General features: G+C 42.7%; 1 protein-coding gene across 5 annotated transcripts in view; it reads right to left on the bottom strand.

Annotated features, from left to right (window-relative positions):
- Window positions 1-1123: 1123 nt before the first annotated feature.
- LOC116954756 (SWI/SNF complex subunit SMARCC2-like) overlaps window positions 1124-20934 on the bottom strand; it is a 90672-nt gene continuing 70861 nt past the window's right edge. For all 5 annotated transcript variants that reach the window (XM_032975530.2, XM_032975529.2, XM_032975534.2 and 2 more), the window contains 9 exons: window positions 18069-18185; window positions 15185-15326; window positions 12821-12925; window positions 11114-11166; window positions 9336-9408; window positions 5440-5579; window positions 4263-4397; window positions 2836-2998; window positions 1124-1954 (listed from right to left, as the gene is read on the bottom strand). In XM_032975530.2, coding sequence (XP_032831421.2) covers window positions 1944-1954; window positions 2836-2998; window positions 4263-4397; window positions 5440-5579; window positions 9336-9408; window positions 11114-11166; window positions 12821-12925; window positions 15185-15326; window positions 18069-18185 — 939 coding nt within the window. In that variant the 3' untranslated portion in view covers window positions 1124-1943. The remainder of the gene's footprint in view (window positions 1955-2835; window positions 2999-4262; window positions 4398-5439; window positions 5580-9335; window positions 9409-11113; window positions 11167-12820; window positions 12926-15184; window positions 15327-18068; window positions 18186-20934) is intronic.

Raw genomic sequence — 20934 nt, forward strand, 5'->3', positions numbered from 1 at the left:
CCGATTGGTGCTCATGGGTTTTCCCAGAAGTTGGGAGGGTGCATCAATCCTTGCTCACAAAACGTGTTTTAACACCATTAAAAAGAAACTTGCAGCACTGCACATATTACCATAACAAAGTAGCGTGGTGATTTGGCGTAAGGGAACTCCAAAAGAAATACGGACTCTTAACGAGACCGTGAAATCTCTAGGGATGTGCATGTGAAGACCATATGGAGGGGGGCTCCCAGAGAATGGATTAGGGTCACGATGACTGGATGGCTGAGCCAGCTTGATGACGTGGGTCACGTGAAGGATGGGAGGCGGTACAACAGCTTCTGCAAGTCAGGCGCCGGCTACGAAAGTAGCAAGAGGCACGGAAGCTATGCCTTGAGAACAGGCACGTTATCACTGGGTTCACGCAGCATTTGCTACATGTAAAATGGTATAATTTACACGTATAACCTGATAACATCTCTAAAATATATAAATAAAAACACAAATTAAGCTTCAACATAATTTAAGTTATAAGCCACTGTACGGTTTACTTATTAACGTAAAAAAAACACTATTCGTATTAATTATACACCACCACTTCAGTAACTGTGGTCTTGTTAGCAATATGCAAAAGTTTGTTATTCACCTTTTGTTCTGGGTACAGTGTGGATCTGTAATTTAATGCATCCTTTGAGAAAGCGCATGGGCTCTCAGCCAATACAAAGAATACCAACCGGCATATTATTACTCTATGGTGTGGGTGGTGAAATGTTAACTACCTCGGCTCGTATACAGGGGGTCGATACCGACACTGATGCCTGGATATTTGGAGTTTGCGTGTTCTTCCCATGGTCAAGTGGATTTTTCTTCGGGTCCTCCTGTTTTTCCCTCCACATTTAGAATCAACATCACGTGTTTAGGGTATTTGGCTGCGATACATTTCCACTTGATAATCCACTGTTGAGCTATCGTTTGTGACTAGGTCGCTTCTGCAAAAGTGCTACATAGCTCAGTGGGCCTTACCAAGTAAACTAAAATATAGTTTAAATAGTTTAAACTGTATAGATGCACATTTCAAATGCTCAAGTCATGCTAAAATGATATAGGAGTTGACAGGATACGGCTTCACTCACTTACACACGTCACGTTTGGTATATGAAGACGTTAACATTGCTTTAATGAATATAAATAAACAGCACAACCTTTACAAAAACACTGGCTCACAGATTTCACTTAAATTAGGGTAGGTGTCTTAACCCGTCTCAAATTTCATTACGGAGAGAAGACAAACATTTGATTTTGCGTAAAAAATATACAAGATGTAAAAACAGTTTGCATAAACACAATCTGAACCATGCCTACCCTGAATTTATGCAACATGAGTGGATAACATCTGCCACATCCTATTAAAAGGGTAAATGTGCCACATCATTAATTAACAAAATTAATTTGTACCAATCCTTACAAAAACACACTTACCACCTTGCTTTACACAAAGGCTGTTTGTCATACATTAAATCATGTTTGCAAGCCTCAATTTTACAACGACAGAGGTCAAGTTACACGAGGAATGTAATTAAATGAACCATTTACAATATAGCAATTTGGGTTCCGCTGTGTCCAGGGCCTCACTCAAATTTTGTTCCCAGAACACTTTCAGGCTGGCTCAGGGAGTAGAGATTACCGGCGTACGGTACTACCATGAGAGTACAAGGTTTGCTTTTCGGTAATAATCCTAGATTACTGTACCCTTTTTTCCTATTCTCCCATAAACAACTTTCTAAAAATTAGGACAAAATAAGTGGAGGTGGATGTGGCTTGCCAAAATAATTTCCGGAACAGTGTTACGAACAGATCTGGCTACAATCAGTCACTGGCTGTGTCCATTTATGAGCCTCTTGAACATACATCAACAATGCAGTGGATATTTGTCAACAGCTTCAGGAATTGACTCTCCTCCCCAAGCGTTATGGTTGATCTGCAGGAGGAAGTTAGAAAACAACACGTCAGCAAGAAGCACCACAATGTGCGTTTGAACTCAATTTAAACTTTGTTCACAGTTCAGCAGCATGCTCTATTAGGGAAACCTAATCACGACAATGCGCTTAAGTGGTCAGTTCCATTGTCAACGATTTGAAAAATACGGATGTTCCTTACAACACGAGTCAAGCACGGTAGGCATCATTTTAAGATAGTTTACTGTGTAAGATTCGTATAGTTAAAATCATATTATTCCTAATTCACCTAATGATGTGAATGTGTGTATGTTGAACTTCTTTCGCACCATACATAGTCAATTCTGCTAATCCGAGGTGCGAAAAAAGTTGACGCGTTTATGTGGATGAGTCTCATTACATCTTAGGTGTTTAGATTATCGTCCTTCCTCCACACCTCCGATTAGCATGGTTGGCTACGTACAGTGCGAAAGAAGTTCTACATACATGCCATACTATGCATCACAATAGAAAAAGTGGGGACTCTGGCTTGTTATGACACCAAGGTATTGAAAAGGATTTTTTTCATTCCTCCATCCCGCATTGAACAGCATGGTGAAGTATGATCAAACAATCCCCATGACTAATTTTTGATAATTTCTTTCTCCCTATGAATGTCATTCTTCAAAGGGTCCGAAAATACGACAGGCGGCAGTTGTCAGGTGTTGGGTTGCTGGATGAACGTGGGGAGCACACTATTTTGCCAAATCTTTGTGGAAAAATGTTGTCCTTGGGCTCGTGTGAGGTATGATGTTTGCACGGTGGTTTCTTGACCACACAGGGTTAACACACCGAAGGGAACCAACAACAACAGATAACAGTCTTGGCCGCACGGCATCCATCTACAAGCTTATTTGTTTGCTACCTTGAGTGTGCACTGCTCCAATGTGCTCTCCTGTCGGTCCACAAGTCTGCTGCTGCTGCAATTGCTGCTGTTGTAGTTGCCTTGCACGCAGCTCTGCCAGCTTTATCTGCTCCAAGTGAAAGGTGCTGCGATCGGAGAGAAGCTGTTGCCGTTGATACTCCAGCTTCACTCACAAAAAAACAAGTACATGGGGGCGCACGCATGCGCGGGGAGGTTTAATTTCAACACACACCGTACAGCAATGCAATATCCTGCAGTTATGTGTACAGGTGGTCTCCAGTTTACGACAGTCCCATTTACGACGTTTACACAATGCCACCATGGATCGGTTTGCGATGCAGAAACTGGATTCACAACGGATTTTCTGACACTATTCAGAACGGATTTGAACAGTCAGTCCAGTTTCCGATGTGATTTGGCGTGGAGCTTTTGTTATTCTCTAAGTGTTTTGTGTGGACTTGTACCTATTAAATAAACCCTCTTAAATGTCTGATAAAAGGAAAAAACACATCGGCAAGTGATGTTTCTACTGCTGTCTATGGGGAAAATAGGGGCCGATTTACTATGACTGGCTTTCCAGGAATGCGCTGTGACGTCGTTAAAGCCCGGACCGCCTATATGTTTGCTACATTTCCCATACAATGTCCAAATTAGTTTCAAACTACTTTATATGTTCCCAAATTGTAAAGCAAGCCTTCCTCCCCTTCTTAATATACGCCCAATCTACATATTTTGCCTTCTAGGAATTATCAATAACCTTTCATCCTGAACCAGTTCTCGTACCAACTGATCACTCTCTTTCCGTCAAACTGATTTCTAAGATTTTCTCTACAAGACGCCGATCTATTTACTATACTTGTGATACCCAAATTTACGTCTCCCCCTTTGGTGTCGTTTCGTAAATACAGCGTCGCTTTATTAACACCGCGACCTGATTTGCGTCGCCTCAACGTACTCTAACATCGCTGACAGCATCGTCATCTGTCCTTTCTCATTATTCGCCGCCTCTCAGCCTTCACCTACACCCACTACCCTGCACACAAACTACTTTGCGTCGCGCATAAAGAAATGCATTATGGAGTACAATATATTATTCATGTCTGGCATTTTGGTGATTTTTTAAATTGTACTGTATCTGTATCATTTGTGCTAAAGTCTGCCACTGTACACTAGTGTTGAGTATAGTATACTAAGTTAATGTAACGTTGTGGGTACAACTAGGATGCAGATGCGTGCATTAACAGAGCATCACCGTACCCTCCGCGTTGTATTTGCTTAGCTCTCGTGGCATGCAGGCTACGTTTCCCGATATATTGCTTTGATTGACGTCGTTTCGATATTCGTCGTTGCACCTTTCAGGAAAGCATCAAATCTCCCCCCCCCCCCGACCGTTTTCACTTGCCAGGAGACAATGAGAAGTGACTCACCGACTCCCGCTCACGGTCCATGATGGTCTCCAGCTCCTCGAAATGTCTCAGCTTGATCTCGAGCTTCTTCATTTGGGTCTCCACCAACAGCGCCACCAGTGACTTGATCTTGCGTTCCTCCACAGCTGCCAGTTGCTTTAAGCGGAAAAACAAGGATACCAAAAATATAAATATTGAAGTGAGCAATACATAGGAGCCAAAAAAAATACAAATTGCACAGCATCGTACGGACTGATTATGCATCTCTGTGGAGCATCATGGGTAAACGCTAATATAAGTGAAACAATGCTACACGTTGTTTGAAGACCGAAACAGGAGGATTTCTCAAAAATTCTGGCTGTTGCCTGGTTGTAATTACCAGCAAAACGTCCCAATACTCGAAATATAAATGTTGTGGGTTTACTCTCCAAAACACTGGTGTGCTGAAATAGTAACGAATTTCCACGTTTTGTTTACGTGACAAACCTCAATAATTGGGCTGTTGGTTGGTGGCGGTTTTAACGACATTTATATTTAGGCGATCTGACCACAAAAAAATATATTTTATGAACGTTAAATGGGCCACCGTTAAACGATGACTGCCGGTATAGTAATCTCCTCCAGTGGAGGTTTGGGCCACATTGTTCACCAATAGACTTTTCAGGACTCCCCGTGAATGTCACGCAAGGATATGCTGGGCTGAGACAGACCAAGTTGTCTCAAACTCTGGTGCTGTTTTTTGACGCCATGATTGAATCCCATGATGTTTTTCTCCCTCAATACTCTGTCCTCACGAGATAGAACGAGAGTGTAGTGGGTTGGCCGAATAATGCTCGATGCAAGTGAGTCAAATACAATTTGTCTGCCTGGCCACAGTTGGACGGACCCAACTGTAGTGGGTGAAGATGAAGCTTCCCGTCCGATTCAGTTTGTTGTTCGTTCAACGCACCTCAATTAGCACGGTTGGCTTCGTGCGATGCGAAAAATAAGTTCAACAGACATATATACATACTTTTTCTGCTCACTTCTAAAAGCAGAAATCGGCATCGCTGCCTTGGAGAAATGTGGATCACGTTCTTGCCAAGATACAGCCTCTCTCTCTCCACTGTGGTTCCACCCACAGAGGTTTTTTTTATTGCCATGCGTAAAACGACGCGGGGAGAGACGGTGGAGTTGAACAGTGCGGCGAGTGCAATACCTTGGCCTTGGCAGCAGCTGCAATGAGAGCAGCAGCAGCAGCAGTTGCAGTGATACTGGCATCTGGCAAGGACGACATGCCTAGGGCTTCCGCAGGAGTCTCCGCTTTGCTTCTGCTGGACCTATTTTCTTGCTCCTCACCTGATCAGAGTAACAGACAGCGCGTGGCAGGAGTTATTAGAGAGCATACATAGTACACAAAACATTCGTCAATGACAAAGAACAGTTGTGGTCGCAGGTGCACAACTGCTTGCAGTATTGGCAGTGTAGGGGGCACAGGTGGTGCATCTGCAAGTCAGTCAGTCAACCTATGGCACCTGCTGGGTCTGTCCCATGACCTGTCAGCAGCGAGCCTTCAACACTTCACGTGGCCTCAAAGTGCACTTCACGTGGCCTGGCATAGGCGCCATGGTGACGTCACCGTCACTGAGTGGCGAATGGCAGGTATTGGTATTGGCAGTACGGGATTAACCAAGGAAACAGTAACTGTCTGAACCTTAACAGCTGTGCATTTTCAAATTGGTCGGGAGGGGGTATCACAAGCAAGACAGCATCTGATAAAAACTAATTTGTGTCCTGAATTTAGAAATGTTGCCATAAAAATGTTGTGCATGAATAATTGAGTTCAAAATTGTGATCTACAAAGGAGTAAAAAATTCCATGAACTCAAATTACGAGGCAAACCAAAACTGGCAAACAATACACTTTGGCAGCAATGCATAAACGCCCTTCATAAATCATGGCTAGGCTATCCCAAAAACAGTAATAATGACACAGCAGATGTTCGTAAATGTGCATTTCGACACTACCTCCGATAAAGACGGTTGGCTACATATCTAACAACCCTGCGCCACATTCTCTCCAATAAAGTTAAAAATACTGTTCAAATTGTGTTGGACATTAGTGTTCATACCTATTGTTAAAAATATTCCCTACGTCATGCATGTGTGCCTGAACATAATGGGCCACATATCCACAAAAATGGCATTAACCAGTGCAGCGAAGTTTGAACTTTGATTTACGACCCATTCAGTAAATATGGAATCTTGGTGCAACTGTTATTGCTGTTGCTGGCACCAAATCAATTATGGAAGCGTGACACGAAATTAGAAAAGTTGGATGGCCAAAGACCTTATTGAAGTGACTCAGTGAGCACGTTTAAACTTCACTTCAACAGCACTCACTGTTCCCACTGTAACACACGACAGTAACGCCCCCGTTTACTTCGGGGGATGCATTTCTCAAAGGTGCGACGGCGAATATCGAAACGATGTAATAAAAGTATTTTTTTCACACGAGCTAAACTATTAGTTATTTTACCAAGTAAGACCCACTGAGCTATGTAGCATTTTTTCAGAAGCGACCTGGCCACAAATGATAGCTCAAAGAAGTGGCTTATCACGTTTAAATTTTAAACGCATGTTTCTAAATGTGGAGGGAAAAACTGGTTGACCTGGAGAAAAATCCACACAACCACGGGGAAAGAAACATACAAACTCTAAATATACAGGTGTCGGTATCGAACCCATGACCTCATGTATACCAGGTGAGGTAGTTAAGACAACAGAGGCAACAGTGAAGCTGTGTTAATGTGTGCATCTTCATCCTAGACATACCCACAACGTGACATTAAATTACTAAAAATATTGTAATCAAAACACTAGTGTACAACAGTAAACTTTAACACAAATTCATACTCTTTGGTTCTATTCGGTAAAGTAGGTTCAAAGCTGGGAGGCCTCTTCCAACACCACATCAATTCCAGACATCCCGCCATCAAATTCACCATGGAAGTGGAGAAAGATGGCAAGTTGCCGTTCTTGGATGTTCTGTTTGAGAGGAGACCTGATGGCTCATTGGGACATTCTGTCTACAGGAAACCCACCCACACAGATTCCTACTTGAAACCTGATTCCCACCACCACCCGACTCAAAATAATTATCTCATCAAAACGTTATACCACAGGGCTCATTGCATTTCGGACCAACACCACCTGGCCAGTGACTTAAAACACGTACATCTGGCCCTCAAGAGAAACGGATACTCTAACCGTACCATTCGCCAAGCTGTTTCTCCCTCCATACAGAAACAACCACTTGATACTCCGGTCAAAACCATCACACTACCATATATAGCAGGCGTTACTAAAAAGATCTCCAAAATTCTAAACAAACAAAAGATCCTGGTCCGGTTCAATACAGTACACAAAATCCGTGACCTGATCCCATCCGTGAAGGATGTCATTCCTGATTTACAGTACCCCGGGGTTTACAAATTGAGCTGCACTTGTGGTGATTGCTATATCGAGACGAAACGACATGTCTCTGACCGAATTCGCGAGCACAAATCAGATTTGAAACACAGCAGAACGAATTATTCTGCCGTAGCTGATCATTGTTTCAACGCTGTGGGTGATCACGATATAATTTTCTCCGATACCAAGGTCCTTTGCAAACCGACAGGTTATCATCAGAGATTTGTCCACGAGGCAATTCAGATTTACAAACATAGACACAATTTCAACCGAGAAGATGGTTTCAAATTAAGCAACCATTGGAAAGATGTTCTAAATCGAACCAAACATTAAACTAATTTCAATGGTACAGTATATTTATTTCAAATAGTGGCACTCCAAACTTCCAAGGTCGTGATTTTTGTTGTTTTATTTTTTACCTACGTGACTTTACCTAATAGAACCAATGAGTATGGATCCTTGCAGGCACGAAAGCTTCAAATCTAAATTTCAATGGTACAGTATATTTATTCTAGTAGTGGTATTCCAAACTCCCAGGGTGGTGTATTATCATCTTGTGCTAATTCCAAGCTTTATCAGTGGTGCGTTTCATGCTAATTTCCTTTGTCAGGGCGTTTGCTGTTTGCCCCCTCACAGCTTAAAGGGAGGCGACCAGCGCTTGGCTTTCTTCACTCAAACGCTGTCCGCTGGACAGGTTGGTCCCTTCACCTGATGAAGGCCGCTTGTGTTGTGGCTGAAACGTCGTGATTTTTGTTGTTTTAATTTTTTACCTACGTGACTTTACCGAATAGAACCAAAGAGTATGGATCCTTGCAGTCACGAAAGCTTCAAATCTAGAATTTAACACAAATTATACAGAAAGAGTACACTATAAAAACGTCATATATTGTACGTGAATAATATTGTATTCGACAGTACATTTCTTTACGCGCGACGTAAAGTAGTTTTTTATTTAAAGCTTTTGTCACTGCAGGGATTCATATTCTTGGTTCTTTCGGTAAAGTCACGTGACTTTACCGAAAGAACCAAGAATATGTAAAGTAGTTTGTGTGCAGGGTAGGTGGAGGCGAATGCCGAGAGGCGACGGATAACGAGTAAGGACGGCCGACGATGCTGTCAGCGACGTTAAGAGTGTGTTTGGGTTGAGGCGATACAAAGCGGGTAGCGGTATTAATAAAGCGACGATGTATTTGCGAAATGACGTAAAAGGGAGAGACGTATCACGGGGTTTTACCGCATCTAAAACCAATGACAGCAAACAACTGAATAGAAAGCGCATCTTAGAATGCATGCGGTTCGTGCGATCACAGCCACACCCTGGATGTCAGAATCTTTATCAGAATATTTATTTAGAATGGAGGAGGAATCCGATGAGCTATGAAGCTCTTTTTTCAGATGTCCAGGAAGGGCACGGGGTCATAAACTTACAACAAACAATACAAAAACCAATAGGAGTGCAAAGTATAGGAAAGCTAAGCCATGTGTTTTTTTTAAAGGTAAATGAGGACTGTAACAACACCCGAATTAATTGAACAAGAGTACCAAAAGAAAATGTAGGTTGTACATTGGATAGAATACTGGATTATTTGAGTGACTTGAGACTATGATCACGCGGCTGAGTTGATTAAAATGTCATCCCAACCTTGCTCCTCCCTCGTCTCCTCCCTGTTGCCAGCCTCCACCTTGACCACACCATATTCAGTCGCCACTCCTTCCTATCAAGACAAAACGTTTGCTCGTTATGACCAACAAACTAGACCTCCACATCTTAAGGGAGTAAATCAGAAGAAAACAAAGCAACGCAGCAGATTTGGACGGACTGGTCCTGGAAAGGTAATGCTTTGATGAAAAAATTATAGGTTTTACCCTTTCTGGCAATAAAACAGGAGGTGTTAAGATGTTCAAACACCAAATAGACAGCTATTGCAAGGCATCAAAGTCTGCATTCAGCACACATACTTGTGGCAAAACATGCACACAAACATGTTCTGATAATATATGCATTGTCTTTGAAACTGATTGGCTTAAACCAGACAGCAGCCTTCTTTATGGCCTAGGCTCAATACCAGTGTTAGACGAGAGAACGCCAAGAGGCGAACCGTACAAATACAATGCAAGTATCTTAACACCTCCTGTTTTATGGACAGAAAGGGTAAAACCTATTCTTATTTTTTCATCATTTTTGATACTGGCAAAAAGGTCCCATAGATAGGGAATGCTTTGTTCTGAGAAATGTAAGCAACTCTCCCCCCCCCCCCCATGATGTACCAGGCTGAACATACAAGCACCTATTCTTGGGTCTTTCGGTAAAGTCACGTCGATAGGTTCAAAGAAAATAATAATCAACCAGTTGAAGTCATAAATGGCTATGATGTTCCCATCCTACCACCTTCCGATGTTAGTTGTGCTTTACGGCCATTTCAAACTTGCGCTTTCACAGGGTTCACACTAACAGTCACTTCGCGTGCCAACCCCTTGGTTGCGGTTCCGCGATCTACCATTAACATGGTAATCTCTCATTAACATGCTAATTTTCACCTGGCAGCCCTTTGATTGGTGGAAAACCAACCACCGTCAGGTTGGCTGCCCACCACTTACATATAAACAGTTTGCCTTGGAAGCTAACCCCCCTTTTCCTGAAGACGACTGCTTGTGTTGCGATCGAAACGTCGTAGTTTTTTGTTATTTTTTTTATTTTCTTTGAACCTATCTACGTGATTTTGCCGAAAGACCCAAGAATATGAATTCCTGCAGTCACGAAAGCTTTAAGTCAATACAAGCACCTGTTCCTAATGATTTATGAAGGAGATTATCAGGACAAGTCAGATCCGGTGTGAGATTCCTTCACATTCCTGGGATGAGATTCCTTCACGTTTAATGCGGAGTTCTGAGGGATTATTTCCATTCAGGGAGATAATGTTTATTGAAATGGATGACAGCATAATGGCTATTTAGAGATTTGTTGCACAGACTTTGTTTCTGTCATGAACCCATTCTGATGACGTACGTGTAGGTCATCGGATTTTCTGACGATTCCATTCCGATTATATAATCGGAAGTGAAATCGAAAGAAGGCCACGCGAGAGGGCGTGTGGCACAGTTTGGCTCCAGCTATAGTAGTGTGGTGGTCGTGTCACGAGGGTTCTCCCTGGTGAGTAATAACGTCTTTAGAAAACGGTGCTACCACGCCTCTAAATAAAATTAACGCTGAATACGCTCGCACGTTCCGAGATTCAGCGGTGAACGGGACACCCACCCACCCTCCAACTTGTAGTACGTCTTGGAATGGGAAAGGGTTAATGATAGATTTGCAGACTAAGAGCCATTAAATAATAAGCTACTTCAGATACAAAAGCAATTTTTGTTTATCTACATCACTGCTGTGCTTAGATTTCCATCTAATAATTACGGTGGCCTTACCTTGCTCTTTTCATCCTCATTATTGCCAATTCCGAGCTTGGAATCTTCAGTACCTTCAAATGCAACAACAGTCAATTAAAAACGTATAGTTGAAAACCTACCAAAGATAAAGTGTCTAGATCATGGCAACACATAAGCAAACAAAATGGTCCAAAATCTAAGACACTGCAAATAGCAAGCATTCAACACACATAGGAGTTTCAAATACAGATTAACTATTTTAAATCTATAAAAATACATATGAATGTTGAACTTCTTTTGCATTGTACGTAGCCAACTATGCTAATCGGAGGTGCGGTGTATGTATGTATGTATGTTTAACTTCTTTAGCATCATACACAGCCAATTGTGCTAATCGGAGGTGCGGTGTATGTATGTGTAGTGAATCCAACTGAGTCGCAGACGTTGTCTTGGAAGAAACACGTTTTATTAAACTCTAAGCACAACATACTCCAGGCTATTGACACAACATACTCTCGGGTGGTGACCACCCAACTAACCACGCTACGGTGGAACTAGACACGATTCCACTATGCCGGACCACAAGCTGGGTCCCGGACTGCGTGGCTGGAGGCTTCTTCATGCTTGACGTGGATCTCCTGCCTCTCCAACAGTAAGAACCCCGAGCCCCTCACAGGGCCAACCTTATATCGGGCCGGGCTGGGGCCGGCTCCGCCTCTTGCCCCGCCCACCTTCCAGATCTCTCTCGCCTTTACCTGGAGGTTCTCGAGAGTTCTTCCCGGACCATGTGACCACCCATTGGCCCCCTCCACAGGTGGCCCCCCTCCAGCATCATCCGGTCACATGTCCCCAGGTCAGCCAGAGTATCATGCCCCCAACATAACCCTAGCTGGCTGAAATAAGTTCAACATGCATGTATAGATACACCGCACCTCCGCTTAGCATGATTGGTTACGTATGGTGCGAAGGAAGTTCAACATACATGTTTACATTCACCGCACCTCCGATTAGCATGGTTGGCTACTTACGGTGCGAAAGAAGTTCAACATACATACACCGCACCTCCGATTAGAACGGTTGGCTATGTACAGTGCGAAATAAGTTCAACATACACACACACACAAATGAAGGCCGTCCAGGTCGTGAGGGAGTTGTTTTACCATATTTCGCCATGCTGGTCATTGCAGGCCAGTTCCAATACCACTCACCACCGGTTGCAGCCATGGCCGGGGTATGAACTCCGGCCACCGCGTTCGTCAAACGGCACAACTACCGTCATGCCACCAGTTTTCCCCTTTTATGACGCAGGATGTAAATGTATTGCTTTGGTGACAAATTAGGCCAAATTGTATATAACAATGGCTTTATTGTTCAGAAAGGGCAGGAGGACGAGCAACTTTCGGGAAAAATACTTCTGTATTGAAGTGGAATACAATAATTGTTACCCACATCTATAATAAAGCTTTTTTGGGGTTATATTGCATAAATATAAATGTGTCATTAACCTGCCACCACCCAACATATCCATTTAGTAGATTTATCACGTAAACAAAACGTGCCAATTAGTTAATGCTTCAGCACAACGGTGTTGAGAGTAAACCCACAACATGTACATATCAATTATTTCAGGTTTCGCAGTGTTTTCATGGGGTAATACGCTTTTTCTTTAAACACATTACTCCACTCTTCCCTTCCACTCACAGCAGAAGAGACACATCTTGTATATGTATACGATGATGATCTTACTGGTTTTGTGCTGCTGCTGCTCCTGTGTGAGTATGATCTCCTCTTTCTTATCATCCACTCTTGCAAGATCAGGAGGTAGCAGGACTCTTCTGTGCGAGAACTCCTCTAAACACACACAAACAAACAAGAAGTGTACATTTTAGCCTGGTCAGCGTGCGGTGATGAGCACCGATCAATGCCTAACGCGTTCATGGAAGAACATCACTCCATCGTTATTAATCACTGTCATTACCTTTATGACCAGGTGAGATTAAACGTCTCATTTTAGGGGAGGCCTGGTGTAAAAATAACATTACAAAAAGACAAAGATCCCATGTATAGCCTTACAAGACTGTTGGGGCAAGTGCTGTTAGTGACCACTTATGAAGGCCAGCAAGGCACATGAGGGGGTGAGTGGCCAACAACACGCACGGCCGCCTTTGTCTTCCCAGTGACGATGTTTACACATCGCACTAGGTACTCATTTGAGCCTGAGTCGACCTAGGGGAGGCCCAGGACCGGTTAATTTAATCGTCACTGGTGTTGGCCATGAGCGGAAATCGAACTCGGGTTGCCGAGTTCGTAGCGCAGCACGCTAACCGCTACACCACCGCTCCCCACACGCGGGAGGGTGTGTGGCATAATTTAGCACCAGCTATCAGAGTGCGGTCATGTCGCTACAGTTTTATGCGTTGAGTACATATATGTTATACCATACCCATGTAGAAATATACATTGATTAATTAATTACATTTACATGTGCCATTACAGTGAGGGAAAAAAGTATTTGATCCCCTGCTGATTTTGTACGTTTGCCCACTGACAAAGAAATGATCAGTCTATAATTTTAATGGTAGATTTATTTGAACAGTGAGAGACAGAATAACAACAACAAAATCCGGAAAAACGCATGTAAAAAATGTTGTAAATTGATTTGCATTTTAATGAGGGAAATAAGTATTTGACCCCTTCTCAATCAGAAAGATTTCTGGCTCCCAAGTGTCTTTTATACAGGTAACGAGCTGAGATTAGGAGCACACTCTTAAAGGGAGTGCTCCTAATCTCAGCTTGTTACCTGTATAAAAGACACCTGTCCACAGAAGCAATCAATCAGATTCCAAACTCTCCACCATGGCCAAGACCAAAGAGCTCTCCAAGGAAGTCAGGGACAAGATTGTAGACCTACACAAGGCTGGAATGGGCTACAAGACCATTGCCAAGCAGCTTGGTGAGAAGGTGACAACAGTTGGTGCGATTATTCGCAAATGGAAGAAACACAAAAGAACTGTCAATCTCCCTTGGCCTGGGGCTCCATGCAAGATCTCATCTTGTGGAGTTGCAATGATCATGAGAACGGTGAGGAATCAGCCCAGAACTACACGGGAGGATCTTGTCAATTATCTCAAGGCAGCTGGGACCATAGTAACCAAGAAAACAATTGGTAACACACTACGCCGTGAAGGACTGAAATCCTGCAGCACCCGCAATGTCCCCCTGCTCAAGAAAGCACGTATACATGCCCGTCTGAAGTTTGCCAATGAACATCTGAATGATTCCGAGGACAACTGGGTGAAAGTGTTGTGGTCAGATGAGACCAAAATGGAGCTCTTTGGCATCAACTCAACTCGCCGTGTTTGGAGGAGGAGGAATGCTGCCTATGACCCCAAGAACACCATCCCCACCGTCAAACATGGTGGAAACATTATGCTTTGGGGGTGTTTTTCTGCTAAGGGGACAGGACAACTTCACCGCATCAAAGGGACGATGGATGGGGCCATGTGTCGTCAAATCTTGGGTGAGAACTTCCTTCCCTCAGCCAGGGCATTGAAAATGGGTCGTGGATGGTTATTCCAGCATGACAATGACCCAAAACACACGGCCAAGGCAACAAAGGAGTGGCTCAAGAAGAAGCACATTAAGGTCCTGGAGTGGCCTAGCCAGTCTCCAGACCTTAATCCCATAGAAAATCTGTGGAGGGAGCTGAAGGTTCGAGTTGCCAAACGTCAGCCTTAAAACCTTAATGACGTGGAGAAGATCTGCAAAGAGGAGTGGGACAAAATCTCTCCTGAGATGTGTACAAACCTGGTGGCCAACTACAAGAAACGTCTGACCTCTGTGATTGCCAACAAGGGTTTTGCCACCAAGTACTTAGTCATGTTTTGCAGAGGGGTCAATTATTTATTTCCCTCATTAAAATGCAAATCAATTAAAAACATTTTTGACATGCGTTTTTCTGGATGTTTTTGTTGTTATTCTGTCTCTCACTGTTCAAATAAACCTACCATTAAAATTATAGACTGATAATTTCATTGTTAGTGGGCAAACGTACAAAATCAGCAGGGGATCAAATACTTTTTTCCCTCACTGTATGTGCAAGACACTCACCCAGGGCAGCCTTGGCCGCTGCGGAGGCCACGCGTGGGTCCACAACAGAAGCCAGAAATGCCACCGTGCTCATGACAGGATTCCCTGAGCGGCTGAATGGAACCGGCTGATAGGCCAGCGGACCCATGGACGCTTCGGACTCCTGTTGGAATGAGACATCATCATCACCACCACCACCACCACCTGAACAACAACACTAACGTGGCAGATGTTCAACGGAAAAGCATCACACTCGATATTGCTTTGGTACACTTAAGAGTGTATACTGTGGTGGTGAGTTATTTATGCAGCAGTCCTTTTCCCCAACCTTACTTCACTGTAGTATGTACGCATGTATGTATGTTGAACTTCTTTCGTACCATACATAGCCAACCATGCTAATCAGAGGTGCGGGAGAATGACAATAAACTCTACACAAAAAACTGTTCTAAAGAAATTAGTTTTCAATCTTGATTATTTAAAAGTGCATAGCTCCAGTGGCTTCCTAATATGGGAAGAAAGAGCGTTCCAGACTGCTGCAGAAGCGCATCTGAAAGCGCACGATGTGGTGACTGTCTTTGTCTGATGGCTCGCCAAAAGTAGCTGTGACGATGAACAAAGTTTGCGTGATGTCAAACAACCAGGATGACTGACACTGCGTGGGCAGACCTTCAGTGGATTGACAAGCGGCTGTATATTATTATTGTTAACGTGTTCGACAATCCTTCTTCAGAGGAGAGGGCGGAAAGACTGACTTCTACAACTGACAGACTTAGCCCAACTAACGTGCTTTCAAAATGTTACATGAAGACTACAGAACTGCTCACGGGCAATGGGATGACAGCACGCCCTGGGAGTAGAGGAATGACTTTCAAGTGGAGCTCAATGTTGCCAAGTCAACTCTCTTTAGGTGAGACAAGTCACACTAAACCAGGGTGTTTCTGCTGGCCTGCAGTGGCAACACAAGGAAAACCCCATTTTAGTTTTTTTTTACATCCTGGAAAAATTTCACTCAGCTCAAACCGTGTGCATGTTTTGATCTCGGTGAAAGTGAAAATAACATTTAAACCACGCATATATATTTTTTGAGACACCTCAATGTAAAAAATGTAAGTGATCTCCAATTCTAAGTCTATTAATCTTTCTGCTCTCTCAACTCTTGACACATTCGCCATTTAGAATCAAAGTGCGTTTAAGAGTATTTGGCTGCTATAAACTTCCACATAAAGCTACTTTATCGAGCTATCATTTGTGGCCAGGTTTCTTCTGAAAAAGAGCTTTTTAGCTCAGTGGGCCTGACCTGGTAAAATAAAAAATAGTTTAGTTTAGTAATACAGAATGTGTTTTTTTCCATCATGAGACTGTGTGAATCATGAATTGAATGAGTTTTTATTTTATATCATTTAAGATACTCTTTGGTTCTTTTGGTAAAATCACATAGGTAGAAAAATAAAAAAATTCTACCTATGTGACTTTACCGAAAGAACCAAAGAATATGGATTCCTGCAGTCACGAAAGCTTCAAATCAAGATCATCTAAGATTCATAATAAAGGTTTTTGGGTTAGATCGCGTTATTTATAAATGTGTCGTAACCCTCCACCACCCGACACGGCCAATCAGCAAAAAAGTGTCACGTTGACAAAAGACAAACGTTAAAGAAGCATTACGACAGAATGGCTACAATACTCAAATTAACAGAGCACTGAATGCCAAATCACAATCGCAAAGCAACACTGCTGAAAGCGATCAGATTGTTAAAACAATTAAAATACTATATATCTCAGGGGTAACTGAAAAATTAGCCCGTATTTTGCAAATGCAAAACATTACAGTAAGATTTGGTACAGTACACAAAATTCAAAAACTAGTATCTTGCACTAAAGATGAATTACCTAAATTATCAACAGAAGGTGTATATCGGATTAATTGTTTATGTGGCATATGCTATATTGGACAGACGGGACGTAACATCAGAATACGACTAAAAGAACACCAAAGAAATATTAAATTATCTCAAACACAACTGTCGGCAGTGGCAGAACATGCTTGTCAACAAGGACACTCAATTGATTTTGATAATGTTGAAGTGTTGTGTAAAACTAATTATGACTGGCCAAGACTAATTAGAGAATCCATTGAAATTGAGAGAAATAGAAATAACTTTAATCGCTCTGACAGCTACAGGCTTAGTGCGGCTTGGAAGCGTATTATTAAATAATACATATTACAATTCCTTAAAGGGGAAACACATACTCAATAACAGATTACTAACGTAGCATATAATCACAATAACACACATTACAACTAATTATTAACCTACAACTCATTACTAATCATAACCATTGACCGATAACCAACCGATTATATAATTACAATACCCCCCCCCTCCGCCTCAAATCACTGCACCTGAATGAGTTAAATGATGACGTCACCCTGCTGCTCTATTTAAGACCGGGAGCAAGTGAGGGCTTTACCATTCTGGCGAATGGCCCGATGATGCTGGATGTAATTACCAGTGAAACGTCATACTCAAACTGTAAATGTTGTGGATTCACTCTTCAACACACCGGTGGGCTAAAGTAGTGAACTATTTGTCTTTGGTCAACGTGACACTTTTTTGCTGATTGGCCGTGTCGGGTGGTGGAGGGTTACGACACATCTATAAATAACGCGATCTAACCCAAAAACCTTTATTATGAATAATATTGCTCGCGAAAGCCTACGTGTTAAACTGATTATCTAAGATGTCAACCCTAGATCTGAACAACAGAATCTTGCGTGATTGCTGGACCAAGTTCTCTGACACGAGCATTGGGCCCGGAGCCGCTCATCTGCACGACGAAGAAAAACTTTGCCACCCAGCAGAGTCTGTGAAGCTCTCAAGGGGACATGCAGGGGACTTGCCTCCAGGTAGGGGTCTTCGATGGGTAGCCGCAGGAAGTGAAGAATGCACTCATCTTGAGTGCGGCTGCCCACGTGCTCCGACACTTTGTTCCAGTCATCCGTGTACAGGTCCAGTGCCTTGGTCCAAGAAAAGCATTCACTTACATTTCAAGTACTTGCCACACAATGGGGATCGTGGTCTTACAATGTTGTAATACGATGACAATACAGTTTATATGTACACGTCGTACAAACGTGATAGCATATCAAGGAACTGTATTAAAATAGGGTGATTTTATGCATCAAGCAGACGGAGAGATACGTATGATTTTGGAAGGGGGGAGGAGATAAGGGAGATCCTGGCAAAGTTTGGAGTTGATGGTATCGTGAGGTGTGACTGAAGACATTTTATAAACAAGAGACAGTCACAGGCAGATGAGAAAAAAAAAGTGTTGGGGCCTGGATATTGACCACATATCCAGGAAAGAATTCCAGGGTATTAGGGCCCCTGCAGAGAAATGACCTTACATTGAATTGAAGGTTGGGTGGTGTTTTTTGATAGAAAGCCTTGGTGTTTGTAGCGGAGGGCACATGACCGGGACGATCATGAGAGGGAAGGAAGAAGCAAGCAGAGGTGAGTCCATTGAGGATCTTCAAGATACTGAGGGTGGATATTGGAGTTGATTTAGAAATTGATTGGAAAGCCATGAGAGGGATTCCATGATTTAGGTAACTGGGTCTTGTTTCGGAGTGGGGGTAAGAGGTCTGGCAGTGGCACTGCGGATCAGTTGGAGGTGAGAGACTTGGGAAGGCCAGAGGAGAGTTACAGCAGTCGATTCAATACGTAATGAACACAGGAATAAAGCTAGATGAAGTTACTACATCACATTGATAATCATATTCAATCTTGATTTGAAGCGTTCGTGACTGCAGGAATCCATACTCTTTGGTTCTTTCGGTAAAGTCACGTAGGTAGAAAATAAAATAAATCACGACGTTTCGGACGCAACACAAGCGTCCGTCATCAGGTGGGAAAGCATGATCTGCTGCTGAGGCAGACTGCTTTAAAAGGCTTGAAATGGGTGTAGCCCAAGGGTCATAAATAAGTGGATGGGGCTAGTGATGTTAATGTGACAAATTAGCATGTAAATGTAAGAACGGAGAGCAGCCTCCTCGACGAGGGCATGAAAGTGGCTATGTTAATGTGAGAGATTATCATGTTAATGTAAGATCGAAGAGTGGTGCAATCCAAAGGTATGAAATTGCAATCCAAAGGACATGTGAGCATGAGAGTACAAATCCCAAGGCATGAGAGTGCAATGCAAAGGACATGTGAGCATGAGAGATCTAAGAGAGAGGCAGAGAGAGAGACACACACACAAGAGTCAGAAATAACAGCTGACATAGGAAACTGAATCATATTCAGTTTAACACGTAGGCTTTCACGACCAATATCATCCATAAGAGGTTTTTGGGTTAGATGGCGTACATATATAAATGTGTCGTTAAAACCCGCAACCACCAACTAGTAAGGGTTCATATTTTTGGGTCTTTCGGTAAAGTCACGTAGATAGGTTCAAAAAAAATAATCATCTTCCAATGTTAGTTGTGCTTTATGCCCATTTCAAACTTGTGCTTTCACAGTCACTTTGCGCGCCGACCCCTTGGTTGCGGCTCTGCGATCTGCCGTTAACACTGTTAGAATGGGAACATCATAGCCAATTATGACTTAAGTCATAATGACATAATGACTTAAGTCATAATGCTAATCTCTCTTTAACATGCTAATTTCCACCTGGCAGCCCTTTTATTAGTGGAAAATGAACCACTGCCGGGCTCCTTGCCGAACACTTACATTATCATTGGCTGCTGACATTTGGGCTACGCCCATTTCAAACCCTTATAAAGTTTCCCTTGGAAGCTAACCCCCCTTTTCCTGAAGACGACCGCTTGCGTTGCAATCAAAACGTCGTAGTTTTCTGTTATTTTTTTATTATTTTCTTTGAACCTATCTACGTGAGTTTACCGAAAGACCAAAGAATATGAATTCCTGCAGTAACGAAAGCTATAAGTCAAAATTTAGTAAGGGTTGTCACGTAAACAGAACATGCCAATTCGTCACTAGTACAGCACACCGGTGTGTTGGAGAGCCAAGCCACAACATTTACGAACTGAGTACGACGCTTCACCAGTAATTACAACTAGCTTAATCAGATTTGTGGAGAAGTCTTATTGTTTCGTTCCTTATAAAGAGGTGTAGATGTGTTGACCACCCTTCTGTGCTCTTGCACACTGATGGGGGGGGGGGGTGATTACTGAGGCAACATACATTATGCGTGTGCATTATGCGAGCCCTTTGAACTTGTCCTTCCTGTCTATTGTGTTTATTAAAATAGCCCTACCAACGGTAATCCCTATTGATGTACGCTGCCCTTTGTAGGCATGCATTTACATGTATGATTTGATGATTCGCTTCCACGCAGCACTAAGACGGTAGCTGTCTGAACAGTTAAAGTTATTTTGATTTCTTTCAATTGGGATAGATTCTCTAATTAGTCTTGGCCAGTAGTCGCTAGTTTTGCACTAAACTCCAACATTATCAAACTCAATTGAGTGTCCTTGTTGGCATGCGTGTTCTGCTACTGCTGACAGTTGCATTTGGGATGATTTAATATTTCTCTGATGTTCTTTTAGTCTGAGGAAGCTAGTTTTAATTACTGGCGAAACGTCGGACTCAGTTTGTAAATTCTAGATTTAAAGCTTTCGTGACTGCAAGGATCCTTACTCTTTGGTTCTATTCAGTAAAGTCACGTAGGTAAAAAATAAAACAACAAAAAATAACGACGTTTTGGCCACAACACAAGTGGCCTTCATCAGGTGAAGGGAT

Source organism: Petromyzon marinus, chromosome 56 (assembly GCF_048934315.1).
Source record: "Petromyzon marinus isolate PM22_M1 ecotype Great Lakes invasive population chromosome 56, UKy_Petmar_22M1.pri1.0, whole genome shotgun sequence".
NCBI classification, from domain to species: domain Eukaryota; kingdom Metazoa; phylum Chordata; class Hyperoartia; order Petromyzontiformes; family Petromyzontidae; genus Petromyzon; species Petromyzon marinus.